The sequence below is a fragment of the Megalops cyprinoides genome, chromosome 11 (assembly GCF_013368585.1).
Source record: "Megalops cyprinoides isolate fMegCyp1 chromosome 11, fMegCyp1.pri, whole genome shotgun sequence".
Taxonomy (NCBI): Eukaryota; Metazoa; Chordata; class Actinopteri; order Elopiformes; family Megalopidae; genus Megalops; species Megalops cyprinoides.
The window spans coordinates 34,292,297-34,309,673 of NC_050593.1; the positions used below are offsets into that span (position 1 = coordinate 34,292,297).

General features: G+C 44.1%; 1 protein-coding gene across 1 annotated transcript in view; it reads left to right on the forward strand.

The window, feature by feature from the left end:
• Nucleotides 1-17,377, forward strand: part of LOC118785455 (rap guanine nucleotide exchange factor 4-like) — a 45,119-nt gene that overhangs the window by 2,172 nt on the left and 25,570 nt on the right. The window contains exons 2-4 of the mRNA XM_036540097.1: nucleotides 5,468-5,610; nucleotides 5,828-5,916; nucleotides 6,760-6,906. Of these exons, the coding sequence (XP_036395990.1) occupies nucleotides 5,468-5,610; nucleotides 5,828-5,916; nucleotides 6,760-6,906 (379 nt within the window). The remainder of the gene's footprint in view (nucleotides 1-5,467; nucleotides 5,611-5,827; nucleotides 5,917-6,759; nucleotides 6,907-17,377) is intronic.

The window sequence follows — 17,377 nt, forward strand, 5'->3', positions numbered from 1 at the left end:
TTGTTCAGGCAAACAGGTTAGCTCTTATTTCAAGCTTTATTACATTGGTCTTGCATCATAATCAAACTGCATTACTCATCACATAATGCACCCTTGGCTTTAAACACCCAGTAATTGTTGCACTGCAACAGTCACACAGTTTCTTGTTTTTCCTTATTTAAATTTTCCACTCATATGCTTCAGCTTCAGGAACTGATTTATTTAGACGTTTAAAGATAGATGTCTTTGTGGGTTATCGGTGTATCTGATAATGTACAGGACTGTCATGGCTACCTATCAACAGCTGCTGGACAGAAGAATCATCCCATTTAAATGTGTTGTGTTGTTATCTGTGGAGGTTTAAGGAGGGGTGTGGGACTGGGAGAATATGGGATTGGGAGAGCTCCATCCCCTCAGAGATCGGCCTCACCCTAGCTCAGCCAAGTTTTTTTTTTTTTTTTTCCACTTTCACTATTATGTTTTCAGGCCATTCCAGAATTTTCTGAACTTACCTCAGCGCCTCCCAACAAACCGCCAACTGTGGTAACTTCCAGAACGTTCTGGAACGTGGAGCTTTCTTAGTGTATGAAACAAATTATGCACTGCTTTTGACCAGCATTTTATACCATGCTACACACACCTGCCGTGGTCATGTTTTCTTCTCTCTGCTTTGTATTCATTCCTGTGACATCATTTATGGTTGAGTCATACTGTTGTATAACTGGGGAAAGAAAGGCTGGCTTATTTCTCTGAAGGTTCCGTACCCCTGAATCACAATTGTAAGTGACAGGCAATTCACTTGTGCTCTGGGGATCCGCTTTGTATCGCTAGTTTAATGTCAAATATCTGTGTCTGTTTGGATGTTAGATTCCCAATCACAGTGCGCAGTGCTGCCTCTTTTGTGGCAGTAAATGATTTTACCAATAAAGTGTGGTTTATTGAAAGTAAAGGAGAGTAAATTGTTTTACCTGTCAAGTGTGGTTCATTGAAAAGAGTAAATTATGATCGTAACATGAACGTGTACTAGGTACAGCAAGGCAGGGCAAACAGTGTGTCTTTATAGATTACAGGTCCAACTGTGATGGTCCGTCAAGAATTCTGAGATTCTAGGATAAACCTAATCACTTTCCTGTCACAAACGCAGGGGTGGCTGTTAGGCTAATGCAGTCCAGGTGTTTACCTGCACATTCTGCAGATATGAAAGTGAACCTTCCTGAGAAATCTTTTTCGTGGTAGTTTTAAACCAGTTTAATTCACAAGAACATTTGAGGAGTCTTATGATTCATATACATATTACAATATGTACATCAAAGATGGGGTGATTTCAACATCTGGTATCTCCGTTTTTGTTAACTGAAATATATTGCAGTTATATTTATGTTTCACTTTTTTACATTATTAATCAATCAATAAATTAATCAAATTGTATCTGTGATGAACTAGACAGTAAAAATGGAAAAATCATGAGTGGTGACCATTCTTCTGAGAGTGGGAAGGGAGCCAGTCTCTGCTGCTACAGGCTTACAATAACAGCATGTAACACCAGAAATATTGTGGGTGCGCACTGCTGCACCCATACCATTCAGTCATGGATAACCAGCTCGTAAATTACATTAACATCAGCGGTTTTGACAAGAGATGAAGTGTGGATGTCGGGTATGCCACAGATATACTCAGCATGCGTCCGCTGTTCTCCTGAACGTGAAGAAGCCACAGGAATGAGATGTTGATGTTGGCTCCGCTACAGAGAGAGCAGCCCCCCCACTCCCTGATCCAGAAGCGTGTTTTTCACAAGGCCACACGCAGAGCGCTCGGGCTAATTTCCATGGGAACAAAACCAACCTCAAGGGGCTCCCACATCGCTCTGTAATGTGTTTATAACACACCCGCAGGTGACATGGTGATCTTTTAACACACTCCCACACATGTGCGGACCTGCGTTAGTCAGATCTCCTCTCTGTGGATCAATATTCTCACATTTTTTCTCGTTTTCCTGCAAAGCGTCCTCCTGTTTGGGGTTTCGGGGACTTGCGCGAATGCTGCGTTTAACACCTGGTTTAATCCGTCAGCTGTCACGATTCGCTCCAGGACGCGAGGAACATCTGCTCTTAAGATCAACAGTTTGGTCTGTGATTTAATTCAGTTTGTTTCAGGCAGATCGTGGCTGAAGTCAGGAAACAACAAATGTGTTAAACTAATCCAGTCAGCATATCCCTCATGAAGCCTCATTGATACAGTGAACTGGGCATTTGCTTGTATAGACGGCATATGCAGGAACGGGCAGAAGGGTCCATCGCCTCTCTGACCTGTATGCAGTTAAATGCTCTGTGCAGAAATGTGTATTACTAGTGCTGGAGACAGGGGGAAAGACATGCCTGAGCTGGAAGCATCATAGGTGGCCAGGGCAGGAGGCTGTGGACGTTTCACCTTCATTTACCCCGGCCATTAAACTTGCCATTTTGGCTTTGCTGAGTGTGGCGTGTTGGAAAATCGACCTGTCAGAAAGATTACTCCCAACACGCAGCCCGGACAGGGCCAGGAGGGGCTTCAGCCCGGTGCTGAGGAGGCGATGGAGAGAGGGAGAGACGGACACTCTGCAGCCTCCGGTGGGGGCTGGACCGGCTGCCTCCAACCTGCTCGCCAGCTCCCCCTCCGTGCTCCCTGCCTGTGTTTGCGGACAGAGGCTATTGGTCTCTGAACGGGCCGGTCTGAAGTGCGTTAGCCGCCCGGCGCTTTGCGACTCTCTGTGTCGGGTGTGACTCCGCTCTGCCCTCAGATTCCTTTCGGAGAAAGAGGCAACACAGGTCACCGAGCGCCGAGCTGGTGGCACATGGTCACCTGGGGGCAAATACGCTGCGGTTCCGCAACTGGCTTAAGACCAGTCTGTGAGTCACTGTTATTTGAATAAATTTGGGTAAAAATAGATCCTGCTTCATAAGGCTTGTTTTGTTGGGTACATTTGGATGCCGGCAGTTTTGCTAAACGTTCCTTAAAATGACTTCTGTCAGCCATTTAAGTCATAAGACAGACACTCGTGTCATAATGGAAGTTTACTCTGGTTTTCGGTACGTCTGGAAACAGAGACTCTGTGTTTGTCATAACAGGAGTTTAGTTGCTTTAATCCCAAGAATATTTTGACATATAAATAACAGTGTGATTCCTACAGCTGCAGTACGGTTCGTGTGATTTCTCTTTGAAAGGCTGTGCAAGAGAGATCGGCTTACCGGCAGAGAAAAATGCGCAGCAGGTAGCAATGTGCCGAAATGCCTTCATGTCAGCAGCTTTGTAATCTTGGGAGAGAACACAGATCAGGGTCATACGGTGTCATGCGTTCTGGAATCCCTCAGAGAGTGCGTCTGTCTTCTCACACATCCCATTTCAGCACGGCGGCTCCGTTCTGCGTTGACACTTGACCCCGTCTGGTATCTGCTGTAAATTGGCTGTATAATTGGTGATTACTCTGTTTCTCTCCATGGTAGGCCACAGTAGGCCAGTAACTCCGCTGTCCGGTGGCAGAGAGAGAGTGTGGACTCATTCCATTGTGCCACAGAAACTCAGAAAGGTGCGTTTTACACCGTGTGTTTGAGTTTCATCGGTGGTGTAGTGGTATGGAGCAGCAGTCCACTGTAGTGCTAAGGAGCAGCAGTCTAGAGTAGTGGTGTGGAGCAGGGCTCATAACTCAAAGGTTGCCATTTTGAGGCTAGAAAAATGTTGAGTCAAAAGAAAGTTTAGCTAAGAGTGGAAGCTAACAGCAGCACTGTGTCCATGGAACAATCCATTAAGGCTGTTCATTTTGTGTGTGCGCGTGTGTGTGTGCCCGTGTGTGCATGCATGTATGTATGGATATTCTAAAGGGCATATGGAGGGATTTTGTGAGAAATATATTGTGCTGTTGCACAGAATAAAACAGAATGTAGCTCTGCTAATATACATGCTAGCTTGGGTTACATATTTTAAAGATTTAATATCTTTATCAAGATGTTATCAGCCATTGCTCAATGGCTTTAACTGTGAGATGGGTTAACAATTATCCACTAAATAAAAATTTGTGCAAATATCATCTCCAGGCCTGAGTTCTGATGTTGGCAGTTTCTGCACACCATGTCCTAGAGTGATGCATAAATGCAGGAGATGTGAGCGTGTTCCCTCAGACACGCCGTCTGTAGGACTGTCTCTCCGGCTGTGCTTCTGCCTGCAGTGGGGTGAGGGCGGGAGCTGTGCTGTAACCGCCTTCGTCACATTGCCCTCGGCTGGCTCCTTCACCCTTCACACCTTCACCCCTTAACATTGCTCTGGGATCTGGTGTTACCATGAGTCTCTGTAAGCCTAGACTGTAGAGTGAGCATATTTACAGCACCCTCTGTTATAATTACAGTTTCCGCACCTCTTACCCACAATAACATTTGAATTTTGCCTCAAGACTTCATTAGGTATATATATTTTTTGCACTATTCATTTCGTCATCATCATAATTTCCAAGCCATTAATATTTAATACCTGTTCCAGACGTGGATCAAATATAGCAGATTGCGTCCGTCCTGAAGCACAAGGAAAGACATTTGCTAGTCGCTGAAATATTTATGCTGCATTGGCCTTGGGGGTAAGAACTGAAAAGGGAAGAATGGTGTACGGCATCAATCAACAGGGCTGCCTGCACTGCCATGATTTAAAGGAGGGTTACAGAGGTTTGGAGATTTGAGAGGCGTTTGCAGTGTGGATATGCATCACGGCACTGCAGAAACGGGTCAGATTTTAATGCTGTAGATGCAGGGAGGCCTTGAAAGCGTGGACTTAATATGTATAACCACTCCACTTAGCTTTTCTGTGTAGCGTTTTGTGTTTGGAGATAGAATTTGAGCACTGCTGAAATGAGTGTTTTGTACCTGCTGAAAATGAAATGCAAATCAAACCTGTGAAAGAACAGAAACTGCGGAGGTCTGGGTTCTGACATCAGACACTGGCTTTGGGGCTGGGCGCGGGGGGCGGGGGGGGCGATTCAGTCCCAGCTGCGGGGAAGGTCACAGTTTTGGGACAGAGCTATCAGCTCATGGCCCTGGTGACCGAGATTCCCCAGGAGGAAGGACACAGCTGGACTTGAAGGAGAGCGAATGGATGCCTCAGTCTCTGATAACACACTTTCTTTAAATGTGAGCGTTCAGGAGACTGCCTGTGATGCCTTGCACTGCTCAGTCTCCTTATTCATTAATGATTATCACAGTCTGCAGTCATTTGTTATGCATATAGTTTCAGGTTAGCGAGGCATCCTTCATACCTATACAGCGCTGAGAGTTAGGGCCTTTTTGGGGCTTTCTTCACAAATAACCACAATGACCCTGGGGTCTGAGTCATTACGAACAACACCTTCTCTGATGTGTGTGTGTGTGTGTGTGTGAGTGTGTGTGTGTGAGTGTTTGTGTGTGTGAGTGTGTGAGAGTGTGTGAGTGTGAGTGTGTGACGAGCCCTCTGACAGGCTGTACTCTACCTTCAGGCCTGCAGAGCGCTCTGGGGAAGATGTCGACATCATTTTGGCTCGTTTGAAAGATGTGAAGGCCTTTGAGAAGTTCCACCCCAACCTCCTGCACCAGATCTGCCTCTGTGGCTTCTATGAGTGCCTGGAAAAAGGGATTACCTGTAAGTCATATTGGATTTTGAAATAGCTGATATCTCAGTGTTACTATATCTGAAACTGTAAACTTTCCACAATGTTAACCAGATAAAAATATTGCTAATAAATATTTTGTTATAATGAATTAATGCCACAGCACTAATGGACTTAATAATGTAATTAACAGGACCGATTCAGGCCTATCTCAGTATTGTTTATACAGATAACCGTTTCCTTTTTCAGTGTACCGTCAAGGAGACATTGGAACGAGCTGGTATGCTGTTCTGTCCGGCTCTCTCGACGTCAAAGTGTCTGAGACGGCCAACCATCAGGTAAGAGCTACTCAGGATATCACAGAGGCATTAAGTAACTCTAGGTGGCCCTTACTGCAGTATATATTGACCTACATTAGGCAAAACATCCAGAAACTGCTGAGTCTCCGTATTGGAAGAGCAGTTTGCATCCATTAATGAATATAATGACTGTAGAACATGTAGACTACGCTGTTCTGCATCCTTAGCTCTTTCCCAGATCACAGCTAAGAACTGCTCCTAAACCGTCTGTGGAGACTCTATTGATTTGCGTGCATGTACTATGTCAACATAATACCCTGCTGCTGAGTAAAATCATTTATCATTCATTTAATAGGATGCTCATTTTGTGTTTGTATTTCATGCTTGCTGAGCCTCTTTTTCATTCAATAAGTTGTCATTTGTCCTCCATAATTCCAAATAGCAGTTGAACTTGTATATTAATTTCCATATGTATGCGAGATGAAGTTGCGTGCAGAGCTGCAGATTCTGCTGCAGATCGTTTGGGGTCTGGGACTGCTCACCTTGGGGATTGCAGTCCATTTGGTGCCATTATCTCTGCCGTATTTGTTCCTCTCTTTCTGTGCGCTAATTGGAGTGGTTAGAGGCCCTTTCAGTCTAATGTGTGAAAGTGCCACGGGAGAAGATTCCAGATAATGCCCTACCTTAGGGAGCCCTTCAAATGAGCTCTGCTTTTCAGAGATTCCTGACAATGAATAATTTTAAATGAACAAACACGTTTTGTTGAGATAATAAAAAAGAAACACGCACGCTTTCTTTTCAGCCTCTCAGTTAAACATTAGTCACGTCGCATACGAGCCCGTCAGAGCTGATACGTTGCGTCTTTTCTTTGTGTCCCTGAAGGATGCCGTCACGATCTGTACCCTGGGGATGGGGACGGCGTTTGGGGAGTCCATCCTGGACAACACCCCCCGCCACGCCACCATCGTCACGCGGGAGTGCAGCGAGCTTCTCCGCATCGAGCAGAGGGAGTTCAAGTCCCTGTGGGAGGTGAGGCCGCTGTCCGCACACACTCACACGCCAGCCAATAGCGTGCTTCCATGGCAACGCGTGACATCGACCGCCATGGTCAGCAGCTGTGATGGGTTGTGGGTTTGAGTAGCTGAATGTTAAGGAAACCCCCTCTCTGAACATTAAAGTATGACATTACATCTGAATCATGTGCTCGCATTGTGTTTCTTAGGAATGCTGTAGGACAGGGCGGGGCTAAGCTTTGAGACTAAACCCACAGATCTTTGCAGGTCCAACTGACTCATTTCTGGCACTTTAGCAACAGTGTAAAATGCAATAATACAGCTTTGATTTTACAGGACACATCATTGTGTGATTACGGTTTTCCAAACAATTAAATACAATAATGACAAACGTGGACATAAATTGGTCAGTAGATGTAAATGTGATTTCCTGTTTTGCAGGTTCACAGTGGGTTAGAGGATTGTGTAGGATGTGTCAGTGTGATAAATCGATTATAATTTCAGTCTCTTTGGAAACTGTCTAGTTTCAAGTGAAGGCAATTTCAGAAAACGGATGCTGTGGACAGAGAATGTTCCCATGGAAAAAATGACTCAAATCTTATAATAAAAGAAAAGAAATAGAATAAGATCTTTTTGCTGTCACCAACAACATTGCCTGATGTATTTCTGGCTGGTCTTTTAAAGGTGAAAAACACAATGTCCTGAATTAACCTCCCACTGACAAGTGTATACAGTTAGTATATAAAAGCTGAAAAATATATTTAAAGGTTGGACCTAACAATCAGAAATAATTGTGTATTGGATATATAAACTATGTTTGTTGCTGTACATCATATCATATATAAATCCTTCTATCTAATGTAACAATATGTCCCTGTGTGAACAGAATGTTTTATATGAATGATTGGGGCTGTGATGAGCTGTCCTCACGTTGACTAAATTATATCTAGATGTGCTTCCATCTACGGCCACCAGAGGTCAGGGTTTCTTCCAGTGGAATTAAAGCCTGTTCAGCTTGCCTCTGCCTCTGCATTGAGGCATGTATCGTGTTCATTGGTCTCTCAGAGTATTTGGTGTGTCATGCTGTGGACTGGCATCCTTTCCAAGGGGAGAGACATGTGCTCTTTCTGATCTGCTTTAGACTCTGAGGGTGAAAGGATGGAGGGGGGGTGATACTTCAAAGCTCTGGGAAAAGATTGTATATTATTTACATTTGCATATGTCCACAGGTGTGCATATTCAGGACTTTTTTTCAGATGCAAATTGGTTACATATGTACAGCAAGCCAAGCCCCAGTCTGGCAGCTGTAACCTTGACCTGGATGAGTAGCTTGTGTTCTTTCAAAGTCATTCAGCTTTCCTGCCCCCTGGGTTTTGCTTCTGTGATGGATTCAGTGACACTGTGGTTTGCCTGAAGAAACAGGCATAATTTAATATATATTATTACAATGCTGTATGTATAAATATATAATATTATTTTAATATTATATATTTGAAAATGTGTGTGTGTGTGTGTGTGTGTGTGTATATATATATATATATATATATATATATATATATATATATATATATATATATATATATATATATATATATATATATAAAAAAAACTAGATAGATATAGTATCATATGTAATATTATACATATGTATATATTTTTATTATGTTTCTTTGACACCTGAGGTACAAGGTCAAGCTCAGACTCATGATAAAAAGGCCTTGAGTGAGACAGAGGGCAGGAAGCAGCACGCAGGGTGTGTGTGTGTGTGTGTGTGTGTGTTTACTTCATGCAGTGTGGCAGACAGGGCTGGAACAGCGTGCCCCGGGCACCGGCAGGCTCAGGGGGTCACAGCGGAGGGGGTCATAGAGGGAGGAGGGGCGAGGACTGACCCCGCGGCTGTAGGGCCCTTCCTGCTGGCCCCCCCCCCCCCCCCCTCCATTCCCACTCCGGCAGGAAGGGATGTGACTCGGTGTCTGGAGACTCCTATCCTGCAGGAGACAGGGCTGGCTTCCTGAGCCGGAGCCCGTTTCCTCTGGGAGTGGCAGAGTCTAAAGGCCACGGGCTGCGTTCCACGGGCTCCACGGGACTGGACCCCACGCTCCCCCTGGGTGTTTGTTTGGGTTGTGATCCTGAGGACCGGGGCATCCGAGAGGTCGGTCTGGTCTTTGTGTGTCGTGCAGATGAATCAGGCTTTCATGTGTGGCGGATTGACTGTGGTTTTTCCTCTTGTATTACCAGCTGTTTAAGCACATACTCTACCTTCGTTTTAGATATGAAATGATTTCTCCTTGATTAACAGACGTGAGTGACATGCTGCGAGTAACACCTCCTGGAGTGTTTGTGAAAATGACTGAGTGGGTTTTGAATTTCTGAGACTGTGTGGTGATGTGTATTTCTGCTGAACGAGTCTTTGGTATTGTGTTTTGCAAATGCCTGATGGCAGTTTTGTACCTAGTTCAGATTCTGTCTGTTTTATTAATTACAGCTTCAGCTGGAAAAGTTGGTTTTAATTTGGAGTTTAACTGGTTTTAATTTAGTTTTGGGGAGAACATGTCTGATATTTTGTTCTTGTTGTTGACTTGCTTTACCAGTACCATTTTAAAGCATTATTACTGTGCCAGCATAATAAACATTTAACCAAAACCAGAAACTGTCCAGTTACTGTAAGGTTGTACTGCATATTCCTGGTATTTTCAGTCTGATGTCTGATGGGATCCACTCTGCTTTTCTGTGTACTCTGTAAAGTATGCTGGATTTGCATAGTTATTGCCTTAGTTGTCATAAATAGCATGTACAGCTGAAGGTTCCCTTTATCGTTGGCAGATGTTGCTATTTAGAGTGGCTTCATCATGGCAAGATACATTAAACATGCATGACAGGAGCACAGATACAGAATAACTGGGAACATACAGCTTGCACACTGGAAAAACAGTGCTAACGTATAGACATACAGGAGGAACAGTTCACATGTTGGCAATTGATAAGCCGTACGCACAATATTACTTTGCGTTAAACCAAACGAGTGTACTTATAATGCCCAGAATCAAAAAGCAGTGCTGCGCAATGTCGAAATACACACAGACTATGGAGTGACCGGGTGTTGGGGGCTTGGTAAAGGCTGAGTGCAGTTATGAAGTCTGAACCTTATTGCTTTGCCAGGGCCTCATCCAATACCTTTGGCAGCTGTTACTCCACAGCTCTACAGAGCATATTGTGAGCATCTCTTTTCATGGCTTCAGGCTTTTGAGGATAATTAGAGTAGCACTGCTTCTGGTTTTGTAAGATTGGGTGTGGAGATGGAGACCGTGAAAAGGCTAGTTGTGACTATGTAGAGTAGATGTCAAGGCGAACTGTAGCTAAACCCTGGTGTTGATGTTCTGTGACTTAATGAGATTCGTAATGAGATGCCTTACAATTCCCCAGTGCGCATGTATTTTTCTCTCTCATTCATGAACCAAAATGCACCTCATAGAGAGAGCATTCAGTGCAATCTGAAAATCTGAAAGCATACAGAATCTGAAAGCATACAGTAATTGAACACAAAATTTCAAACGTGGATCATGAGCGTGATGGTAGTTTGCTGCTGTTGAGAGAGTGTGACTCAGTGGCAACTCATGCCCTGTCAATTGAAACAAATGACTCGGTTTCCTATTACTTATAAGACTTCTAATTCAAGTCATATACCATATGAGACTTGGTTTATAATTTTATTATTTTGTTCGTAATGAAACAGTATTCATTTAACATTAAAATATTTAAATGTGAAAATTAAAATATATTAAATAATGATTATAATATATACTTCAATATTTAATATAAGAAATAAAATATGTATTTCAAAGTTCACAACTCTGTGTAGCTTCTGTGCTGCAAAATCAATTAAGATGGTAAACCTTTTATTTCAGCCTCATACAGATTTAATTTCAGTGCATAAATGCAGCCAGCAGCAGTAGCTCTTTATAGTATATTGTTCAGTGAGAATTTGTGCGTCTGGTGTTTCATTCACCCCATAGCACAATATCTCAATATTCAACTCAGCGAGGGTTTAATATGTTACATAATACCGAGTGGACTTGCTGTGCCCATTGGCCTAGCCAAGTGAAAAACAGCACATGCAATTTAACTGTCCACCCATACAATCCTTAACAATTCGATCATATGGTTTTGCTAGGTTCATTCTCCTCTCTGCCCACTGCCTATTTTATTAATGGCTGTGTTTTGCACACACAGGCAAAGATAGAACCATATGAAATATGAAATAGTTCAGTACAGCAATAGAGCCAAAGTCTCTCAGCCAGACTGAGCGTGTTGCCTTATTTCGCCTGTGGATCTCACTGCATATGGGCTGATCTTCGCTCCTGTCGCCTCACACTGATGCACTGGGATGAGTTCCAGCTGGGCTCTTAACTCCCGACTGGCTGCACTCACAGAAGCGTAACCACAACGTTTGAGTAACGTGCGGACCTCGGTCACCCAGGCGCTCCTCCAAAAAGCCTGCTTTGCTTTCCTAGTCTACCCACACCTGAACACTATACGCAAACCTCCAGAGTGCTCCTTTCTGCGTATGCTGGCTGTAGCTGAACACGTCTGAGAGGAGGCCAGCTAACCCCGTGCCAGATCGAATGCTGACTGTCCAAACTGCACTGGACAGACGCTCCTCTGCAGGGCCAAAAATAGCAAGCGTCTGGCAGTCTCCAGCCTACAAAGTTCTGAGAGCTTTCATTTTCACTTTGTGGCAGTTAACCATATACCCTGCTGAGGTTTAAACTGTGTCCCTCATCTGGTTGTTTGCTATAATGCAATTCCCATTGTCTGCCTTGGCAAAAATATAACTCATTAGTCTGACAATGGATCAGTCTGTGAGGGAAATGCTTTAAAGATAAGACATACAGTAAAGCAATATTGTACTGGTCAACAGGCTGACCCAGAACAGCCTTCATTGTCCTCTGAGACAGGTGCTTTGGAGTCCTTTCAGACAAACTGCTTTGGGACTCCCTGAGACCAGCATCAGAGACCACATGATTAGAGCTTTCATTCTGATGGAAGGGAGTTGAGTCTGAGTCAAAACCAAATTATACCTTAGAGAGCGTCTCTGCCTGGCACCACAGGGATAAGATGACGGCCCTGTCATGTGGGGGGGTGGGGGGGGAGGGGGTGCAGGCGTAAAGGAGACTGGGGGATGGGTGTACATTACATTATTGTCATTTAGTATACGCTCTTTTCCAGAGGGACTTACATAAATTACAGTTTTTGCATGTTAGCCATTTTATACAGCTGGATATTTACTGAGGCAATACAGGGTTAAGTACCTTGTCCAAGGGTACAGCAGCGGGAAATCAAACCAGCAACCTTTTGGTTACGAGCCCTGCTCCTTACCACTACGCTACACTGCCACCCCCGCCCTGCCACCTGTATCACTCATTCAAAACTGTAACCGAAGTGATTACTACCTGAATGAACTTGGGGGACCACAAATCTGCATCCTTTATTCATGCAGTATTTCTTAGCTATCCAGAACACATCACTGTGTCCTGCTCTATTTAGCATACATAGATCAAGGTCTGTTAATCGTTGATAAACTTCTTGGAGCTTCCCATGTACTGTATGAGAGGAACGGGGCTGTGGATTGAACGGGGAAGGAGCTGATGGAGGTGATGATGCAACAGAGAAGTGATTCTGACAGCTGCAGTGGTTTGATTGGCTGAAACATGGTGGAATGGGTGCTGTGTTCCGCTGATACGAGCTGTAATGGCAGCGCTGTGGCGAGATGCAGCTCGCTGTGACGGCATCAGTCGCTGTTCTGTGTTATTGGGGGAGGCAGGCGTTAGTCTGCTTGATCAACAAAGCAAGTATGAGCCGTTCGTGTTTCGCACAGATACAGCTGCCAGTCAGAACCCTGTCAAATCGGTGCGAAAGAGCTGAGCAGTTTGGCATTCTCCATTCCTGGCAGCCAAATGAGATCTCCTTCAGAAAAATTCGGCTTACTTTGCGATCAGTCGTTGGACCCTAGTAGTGTGGTGCACAGCCCTGTCTAGAGTCTAGACGTACTAGCAGTTGAACTGCAGGGGTGGGTGCGTGTGTAACAGGACAGTGTAAGAATGAGACTGGAGCTAAGTCCGGCCGCCAAATCCCTTGGTGAGGATTGGCTACAGAGACTCTGCTGCAGGGCTGTCAGCCCGTTGGTCGAGCAGGCATTTTGTGGTGTCAGCAGGGAGGGCCCATTAACAGGACATGGCACAGACATGGTGTACCCTTAGGAGAGCATGGGTGTCCTGTGTCCAGTCTCCCTGCAGGCGAATCTCCAGACAGCCTAATCTGAGACCCAAACTCCACTTTCGCTGTGAGAACGGTATACACTAGGGAAGAGCAGAGGAAAAATAAAGGAAGAGCACAGGAATTGCAGTGAAAACGGAGATACTGTGTTTTTATTCATCTTCTCTGTGATCTTTACACATTTGTTGTCATTTTTATATATTATAAAGGCAGTTTTTTCATAGCTTCTCTACTCATGTTTATAAATGACACCTTTTCTCAATTAGCACTGCCATGAAAACATATTTTACAGTGAGAGATCACACACAGCTTAATTACAACTGTCTGATTACAACAGCGTCAGTCCTCTTTCACCATTTCCTTTCTGCTGGCAGGACATTGAGTCATCTTAAATGACGCTGAGTCTGAGACACAATTACATTATAGTACATTACATTACCTTCATTACATAATAATGAAGTACATTCATAACACAATACAGGAGCATCATCATCATCACAGTTCATCATCAGTCTCATCACTGTCAGTTCTATCTCCACCTCATGATTATCTCCATGCTTACACACACAGACTCACACAGGCGAAAACGTGCATACGTGCACTCTGCATGGGTGTGAAATGCTGAATGGTGAAATGAAACGGTGAAAGACCGGAGCGTGCCAGGCTTTGCGAGGAAAGCGTGCAGTCGGATGAGGTCACGCCGCTTACGGTGCGAGAGCCCGTCGGCTGCGGCGTTGAGGTCACGCCGCTTACGGTGCGAGAGCCCGTCGGCTGCGGCGTTGAGGGAGCACCGTGTTCATCCCTCGTTTCTCGTCCCTCGTTTTCAGCTGCGCGCACTCAGAAGTCTGCCGAGGATTCGCAGGGGGAATATGCATGAGCCATTATGCCGTGTTTTTATCCGATGGTAAATGGAAAGTGGTTCGTATTTTCAAAAGGCTGGAGGTTTATGAAATTGTCACGTTGCGCATGCCACTGACTCGGCCAGCAGGGAAGAAAAATTGTGCTCGCGAAATGGATCATTGACGAAAATGCGGATGCCTGTATCTGTTATGAGTAACCACGTTAACCTGTCCCTCAAAGATAACTCAACACGTGCCTTTTCTTGATACTGTCTCTATTTTAGTGTGAACAATAATTCTGTTCACCTTGGAAATTCAGTTTTGTTCACTCTTGACAGTTATGTTTATTTTTTTTTCTCAGCAACACAGGTGCTGTTATCAGTAGTGTGTATCCAGCACTCGGCCCAGCGGTTGTGGAGTGGGTGACACGAGGCATGCAAATAAGAGAACTGAGAGCTTTTTGCCAGGGATTGATATAAAGAATCACTGTCATATTAGCACTTCTAATAATATTGATTTGAAAGCCTTTCTGGCGGGTAGTTTGATCACTGGGTGGCAGACAAAGACTCAAAGGGAAGAACCCATGATTTTGTATGCTGTGCCATACCTTTAAAGCAGGTGTCATTCTCATTCCTGTCCACTTTCATGTGTCCAATCAAACGCAGTATCCCAGAGCCAAAGCACCTTGTTATGTCTGTGTCAGCTGGACTCAGAGCTGTGCAGTTTAACAGGTGGCTCGTCTCAGCACTGCTCTCGGTCAGTCCACGATACATAGGGATGTGTGGATCCTCTGTGCTGGTCCTGGGCAGACTTTGTCTTCAAGAGACACTGTTACTTTGAACACGTTCCTGGGGTTGGCATCACTGGGTTCGATGTAAAACATGGAAAAAATAAGAATCACTGCTGTTTTTAAGGTACAGAACAACAAATTAATGAATCAAAATGCCGACCTTTCAAGAGAATGTAGCATGATCAAATCTAACAAAATGGCACAGTCAAAACCAGGCCATGTCTGACTTGAATGAGGAAGCTTACATTCAACTTTGTTTTTCAAGTTGCGGTTCATTAACAGCCTATTATAATATTGCACATAATCTGTCAATATTAATTCCACTGCTTAGCTACAGTATGTGCATGGTGTGGGCACAGTGGTCTTTAGTCTATATTTAGCCTTACAATTCATGGGTCTATACAGCCAGTGTTTTAGTAAAGCTATTTGGACAGGACCAGGTGTGGAGGTCATTTGTCAAATTGAGAACGCCAGCAGTAAAAAGACAAACGAATGATTTGGTTTGTAATGTACTTAGCCTACCGTTCCAGCTGTGTCTGTTTGGCCATGCTGCCATTGTCCGTCGCAGAGTGAGTCTGGGAAGCCAGCCCGTGGAGGTGTGCATAATTAGAGAAATGTTCGTGCGGCACAGATACCGGCACCTGCTCCCACTTCACCGCACACTGCCCCCGTCTTACTCACGTCTGGAGGAAGAGCGTGGTTATTCTCAGCTTCGCTCCCTCCCTCCCCGGTCCCCGTGAAGTCAGCTCTGCTAAGATTATTTACAGTTAACTTCACAATAGTGTGTGGGGTTACATAACGTGCTGTTTAAATCCGTCCTGTGACCGTGATCAATTGACATTTTGTAATCGTTAACGGTGCAAACGGAGGGTGGGCTAAGGATATCATCCTTATAGGAGGTGACACCTTTTTAGCGCTGCGTGCTGGAATATATGTCTGTGTCTGACTGACAGCTTTTAAATTAAATTACAAAATAGATTTTTTCTTGCAACAAATTACCTGTAATAACATGTGATGCTTCAGGCTGAAACAATTTATTTTTTAATTAATCATCTCAAAGTGACCTGCGTATCAGTCAGATAATGAGGTCTTCTTAGAAATAGTGTCTTTAGGTTTTTACGCAAAGGCATGACTCCACTTCCGTTGTGTCTTAAATGGCAGAAATTACGGTTGTGATGGATATGGAGCAATAGTTTTGTAATTACCACTAAGCGTATAGTATTACAAAAATAAACTTTGTTGCCTGAGGGAAAGTTAGTAAATCGGGGAGTACTAGTACTACGCTTAAATGTAGAGGGATAGTACGCTGTACATGACAAATACAGTGCTGGGAATGACAACTTTTAACAAAATATACATTTTCTGCATCCAACTAAAAAGGAGCACTTGAGTATAGAGTTGTAAATAATTTACCTGCAGCTAGTATGTGTGCTGCCAAACCTTTTTAATTGATCCACGCAATTTCACGAGTTTCTTTCAACAGCGAGCGATAGAAACAAATGTTCTTTGTAGATGAAAATGGGATTTCGTAAACTCCAAGCCATTTAAAGCGCCCATCTGTGTGCTCAGTGTAAATACCACTTAATAGTTTGAATAATTGATGGAGCTCTCCGCTGTCGTTGCCTTTCGGGACTCCGAGTCCCCGATCTCTCGGCTCCAGCGCAGTGCTTGCGCGATGCTTCAGAGAGGACGCACTCAGCTGAGCGCGGTGATCAGAGCGCAGTGATCGCGTAGCAGCTGCTGCACAGACGCCTGCTGCAGGCGCCTGCTCCGGGCAGCCTGTTCGAGCGCACCGCACGGGTCTGCTGTCAGCGCGCAGGGAGAAGAGCCGGAGCTCGGAAACGCGGGCACAGTGTGGTCGGGACTGCGCGTTCGCCCGTGGGTGCGGACGGGCTGTATGGATCGGAGACGTTCGCTGTAGTTTCAAGATGCAGGCATCCGGAAATAGATTTGTGGATACTTTCCCCTAACTGTCAGTGTGCAGATGGGGATTTGATAACGCTACTGGGTAAGTCATGATGCTTCATAATTCTCCTTTTTTCTTTACAGAGGATTCTCTTTTTATATTTTTCTATAGCATAATGTATTCCTCCACTGCTAAGTCTACCATTTTAGAAATGCTTCTGCAAAGCGTTTACCACGAATTTAAAAAGTATGACACATGTGGTTCTCTTAAAGTAGAGAGCACGATTTTGAATCGAGCATAAATGTAAAACTTTATTCATGGGCGTTTTTTTTCTCCTTATTGTTTTGAGCGAATTATGTTGCCAGATTTAGAAGCCATGGTTTGTCGTGGAAATAATGCACTGTAAGGTCAAGTTATATATAGTCATTATTATGTAATATCCAGGGTGAATAATTCAACACAATTATATGTATGGATGTGCAATGAAGCAGAAAGCATGTGAAAAAACAAGCTCCTTACTGTGATCTGTGTTAATGTAAAGTCGTACATGTAATGTAATGATGTAATGTTTTTATTACTTTATCATTCATTTTGCAGCTCTAAATCAGCATTCATTATTTTGTTAAAGTTCTGAATTAGTGTGAAAGTAATGTTGATTTTTTTTTTTTTTTTTTGATTT